Genomic DNA, 5,555 nt, shown 5'->3' on the forward strand with positions numbered 1-5,555 from the left:
ATGTGGAAGAGGCAAGGGCTTGGAGGAAAAGTAGAGATGCTAAGAGGGAAAGATCTTTTGATGGGATCTCTTAAAAGAATAGGCTTGAGATACAAGAGAAGCCTAGATTTAAGAAGCGGGTTTCAAGTTAATTTCCTACTAAGTTCCCAAAGACTAGTGGTGATAGGGTGTCTAACTCTTCAATAAGGGGAAAGGCACTAACTTACCAACCAATAAGTCAACTTGTGGAAAGTGTGGCAAGAAGCACTATGGTGATTGTCTTAAGGGGGACGGATAATTGCTTTGGTTGTGGTAAAAGTGGGCATAAGGTTAGGGATTGCCCAAATGTGAGGGGCCAAGACAAAGGTAGTGGTAAAGCTCAAGCAAGTGGTTCTAGTGATGCTCCAAAGAAGAACCGCTTCTATGCTCTCCGCTCTAAGGGTGAACAAGAGACTTCTCCTGATGTGGTGACCGGTATGTTAAAAGTCTTCTCTATTGATGCTTATGCCTTACTTGATCCTGGTGCCACTTTATCATTTGTTACACTTCTTGTAGCTAAATTTGATATTTTGCTCGACATTTTGTATGAACCTTTCATAGTGTCTACTCCGGTGGGTGAGTTGGTTATGGCAAAAAGAGTGTACAAAAATTGTCCAATAATGTTGTCCAAAAGAGTTTCTAATGTTGATCTAGTAGATATTGATATGTATGATTTTGATATTATATTGGGCATGGATTGGTTGCACGCATGTTCTGCTTGCATTCATTGTAGGACAAGAGTGGTGAGGTTTAACTTTCCAAATGAACCCGTTGTAGAGTGGAAGTGGGGAAATTCTATTCCTAGAGGTCGTATCATCTCTTGTCTAAAAGCATGTAATATGATCTCTGAAGGTTGTCTATACCACATAGTAAGAGTTCAATATTTAGTTCTGAAATTCCTCCCATTGAGTCGGTAGCCGTAGTGAGTGAGTTTTCGGAGGTCTTTCCTAATGACCTTCCTAGTATTCCTCCCGAATTGGATATTGACTTTGGTATTGATTTTCTACCGGATATAAATCCTATTTCAATTCCACCTTATCGGATGGATCCGGTCGAATTGAAGGAGTTGAAGGCCCAACTCAAGGATTTACTAGATAAGGGTTTTATAAGGCCTAGTATTTCTCCGTGGGGTGCTCCGGTGTTATTTTTAAAGAAGAAGGATTGATACTTAAGAATGTGTATTGACTACTTCCAACTTTATAAGGTCACCATGAAGAATAAGCATCCTCTCCCTCGGATTGACGACTTGTTTGACCAATTCCAAAGGACAAGCTACGTTTCAAAAATTGACTTGAGATTGGGGTATCACCAACATAGGGTGAGAGGTGAGGATATACCGAAGATAGCATTCTGAACTAGATATGGTCATTATGAGTTCTTAGTAATGTCTTTTGGTCTCACTAATGCTCTGGCGGCGTTTATGGACCTAATGAATTCGGTGTCTCAAAATTACTTAGATTCATTTGTCATGGTCTTTATTGACGACATGTTGGTATATTCGAAGAATTATATTGATCATATGGGTCATTTGAGAATAGTATTGCAAACCCTTGAGGAACATCAATTGTTAGCCAAATATATCAAGTGTGAGTTTTGGTTGAGGTCGGTGACATTTCTTGGTCATATCATCTGTAGTGAAGGAGTTGAGGTTGACCCAAGGAAAATGGAATTGTCTCCAACCGACATTAGGAGTTTTTTGGGTATAGAAGGTTACAATTGGAGGTTCGTGGATGGATTTGCGGTCATTGCATCTCCCTTGACTACTTTGACCCAAAAGTGTAAGAAGTTTGAGTGGTCAGAGAAATGTGACAAAAGTTTCCAATTGTTGAAAGATAGGCTTACTTCTGCTCCGATGTTGACCTTACCAGAGGGCACAAAGCATTTTGTTGTGTATTATGACGCATCCCGACTGGGTTTGGGGTATGTGCTTATGCAACACGAGAAGTAATAGCCTATGCTTCTAGGCAACTTAAGGTACATGAGAGAAACTATCCCACTCATGACGTCGAGTTAGCAGCCATAGTGTTTGCTTTAAAAATATGCAAACATTACTTGTATGGGATTCATGTTGATGTGTTTACCGACCATAAGAGTCTCCAATATGTGTTTACCCAAAAAGCGTTGAATCTCCGGCAAAGGAGGTGGCTAGAGTTTTTGAAAGATTATGATATGAGTGTCCTCTATTACCCTGGTAAGGCTAATGTGGTAGCGGATGACCTAAGTCATATAACTATGGTTAGTGTATCCCACATTGATGAAGCCAAGAAATACCTAGGGAAGGAAGTTCACAGGTTTGCTAGGTTGGGGGTGAAGTTGGAAGGTTCTCCGAATGGGAGTGCTATAGATCATCATAATTCGTAGTCATCATTAGTAGTTAAGGTGAAATCCAAACATTACCTCGAAAAATCATTGATGGAGTTCAAAGAATCGGTCCTTGGCAAACTTAACGAAACATTCTCCCTTAAAGGGAGGATGGTATTTTAAAGTGCCAAGGGAGACTATGTCTTCCCAATGTGGACGGGTTGAGGGACTGGATCCTTGAAGAAGCCCATGGGTCCTGCTACTCCATTCATCTGGATTCCACAAAAATGTACCGTGACCTATGGGAGATATATTGGTTGGAAGGTTTCAAGAGGGACATAGCGAAGTTTGTCGCTAACTAAGTGCCTAAATTGCCAACAAGTATAGGCCGAATATTAAAAGTCGGGTGGCTTACTACAAGAGATCCAAATTCCTACTTGAAAGTGGGAAGACATCAATATGAACTTTGCAATGGGTTTACCTTGGACTCAAAGGTCATATGATTCTATATGGGTGGTTGTGGATAGGTTGACTAAGTCCGTTCGCTTTATTCCTGTCAAGTCTACCTACTCGACGGAAGATTATGCTAGGATCTTCATAGATGAGATTGTGTTTTGCCATGGTATTCCATTATCCATCATATCGGATCAGGGTGCAGAATTCACATTTAGGTTTTGGAGGCCGTTCCAAAAAGGTATGGTAACTATGGTGAAGTTGAGTACCTCTTTTCATCCCCAAACGGATGGTCAAGCGGAACACACTGTTCAAACCCTTGAGGATATGCTTAGGGCTTGTGTTATTGATTTTAAAGGGAATTGGGATAAGCATTTGTCTTTGGTGGAGTTTGCTTATAACAATAGTTTTCATACATCCATATTCATGACTCCCTATGAAGCCTTGTATGGTAGGAGGTGTAGGTCTCCTATTGGATTATTTAAAGTGAGTGAGCCTTTGCTTCTTGGTCCCGATTTGATTTATAATACTTTGGAAAAGGTTCATATCATAAGGAACCGGTTGCAAACAGCCTATAGTCGGCGAAAGTCTTATGTTGATCATAGGTGTATGTGAAAATTTCAGCAATGAAGGGGGTGGTTAGATTTGGCAAGAAAGGGAAATTGAGTCCTCGTTCTATGGGTCCCTATGAATTTTTTCAAAGAGTTGGTAAGGTGACCTATGAATTGGAACTCCCTAGTGAATTAGCTTTGGTTCATCCGATTTTCCATGTTTCTATGTTGAAAAAGTGTATCGGAGATCCTGAGTCCATTATTCCTATTAAGGGTCTTGGTGTCAAGGATAACCTCTCTTATGAAGAAGTTCCGGTTCAAATTCTTGATAGGAAAGTCAAGGAGTTAAGGAACAAAGAGATGGTTTCCATAAAAGTGCTATGGAAAAATCACCTAGTTGAGGGTGCAACATGGGAGTTCGAGGCCGACATGAAGTTCTGTTACCCTCATAATTTTTATAATTGAGGTTAGTCATTCTTTTTAATAATATAAATATGACTAATAATTGATGTTTCTTGATTTTTGGGTGAAGTTTTGCAAATTAGGCATTTCTGAATACTTCATATTGAAGCTACAATGAAATTGGTGCTTTAAACATGAAATTTTGCCTTTCGGTTTGTTTTGAGTTATTTTGTGTATTTTGATATGGTGAGTCTTCATGAAATTATATGTAGCATGATGATTAGTTAAATTTTGTGCTAATTGACTCATGTAAATGTATGTTGAGCTCATGTGTGTTCTGAGAAGGAAATACCTCATGATGAAATGTTTGAGCCTTATATGTGGTTATTTGAGTTTTAGAATTTTCCTTGTTGAAATGATCATGATTTATGTTGATTTTATATCGTTGATTAGTTGGGCTGCTAGTCGTGAGTCTTTTCCTTCCTTCAAAAGAATTTTAGTGTCATTCGGGGATGAATGTTCCTAAGGGGGAATAGTGTAACACCTTGAAAATCCAAGACGTGTCGTAGATCCTAACATAGGTTTCGTGACGTCTAAATATTTCTTCAAGTCCATTTTAATGAATTTAGGTCATTTACAAAGTTTAAGAACCAAAACATCCAATAACGTCCATGACGTCCAAAAGTTGGTTCAAAAGGGTACTAGTGCGCGTTAGCCTATTTGACTTGCTTTTAGGAGTCGGAAATGTATGAAAATTTGTGTAAAGGAATTTAATGGGTGTTAAGTTGATTCGTGGTAAAAACGTACGGGTTCGACTCCCCAAGGACCAACCAAGGGCCCTTGAGGAGGACCCCTCCAGGTTGAGGCAACAATGCCTAGGCAGTGTACATTGACGGGACAAGGGACGCCTCGTGTGTGGATTGACGGAGCGTCGATTCCACCGTCGTCCCACACATTGACAAATTTAAGAAGCCTCTCGCCTGCACAATATCTGAACTCACCTATAGAGTGTAGGAGGGAGGGGGGCTGTCTGTCGATGCACAGACGCCGTAAGCGGGGTTCAATCTGTGAGGGTTTTGGCTTTCCTGCATGTTTTAATGTTAAGTCATTTAATTATTTAAGTGGTTTAGGTTTTTTTTGGGATTAAGGGGAGACTAATTAACTAAATTTACTCCCATATAAAGGTCCCACCCCAATTTAACATAAATACAACTCACAAAATAAACTCTCTTCCTTCTCTCTTTTTTGTCTCTCTATTGGAAGACACCATTGAAGATTAAGCTAAGGAAGGGTTTTGGGGGATGTAAAGGGACGATTTCACCATAAAGTATTAATCAAACGGTTAGTATGGATCTAATTGACCTTTGAGACTCTTTCCTCAAAGGGTTCCTTCAAAATGGATTTCAAAAGTTGAGTTTTCATGTGTGTTTCATCCAATTACGAAATTGAAGTTATGAATTGAGTTGTTGAAGATTTATTTAGGTTATATTGAGTATATTCACGTGTATTTTAACTTGATTATGTTAATTGTTGATGGTTTGGTATAAATTGAAGAACATGATCCTCAAATCCCTAACCCTGGGTTGTGATCTTGCTCTATATTGTATTGTGATCATTTAATTGACTTGGTTATTGATTACATTACTACCCTATGGTGTTATTATGAATAAATTAAGATGAATTATAGTACTATCATGCTAGTTCTTGAGATGTGATTTAGGTTATGAAGTATATTGTGAATTGACATATATATTGTCGTAAGATATGATCTAGTGTTGAATTGTGTTATACTGATGCAATTGGCCTTGTTATCTTATTGATTATCATTGT

The 5,555-nt window shown here is 38.9% G+C and overlaps 1 protein-coding gene across 1 annotated transcript; it reads left to right on the forward strand.

Annotated features, from left to right (window-relative positions):
• Window positions 1–248: 248 nt before the first annotated feature.
• Window positions 249–1,183, forward strand: LOC138348756 (uncharacterized). Its single transcript, XM_069298330.1, has 2 exons — window positions 249–766; window positions 871–1,183. Exons 1-2 carry the CDS (start codon window positions 249–251, stop codon window positions 1,181–1,183), a joined length of 831 nt encoding a protein of 276 aa, XP_069154431.1.
• The last annotated feature ends 4,372 nt before the right edge of the window (window positions 1,184–5,555 follow it).

The sequence above is a fragment of the Solanum lycopersicum genome, chromosome 5 (genome assembly GCF_036512215.1).
Source record: "Solanum lycopersicum chromosome 5, SLM_r2.1".
NCBI classification, from domain to species: Eukaryota; Viridiplantae; Streptophyta; class Magnoliopsida; order Solanales; family Solanaceae; genus Solanum; species Solanum lycopersicum.

Bases quoted from the DNA above. Each gene is read 5' to 3' on its own strand.
- LOC138348756 (XM_069298330.1), top strand. From the start codon at position 249: ATGGTGATTGTCTTAAGGGGGACGGATAATTGCTTTGGTTGTGGTAAA. The intron at 767-870 runs GTTTAACTTTCC...TGATCTCTGAAG, and splicing joins TGTAGGACAAGAGTGGTGAG to GTTGTCTATACCACATAGTA.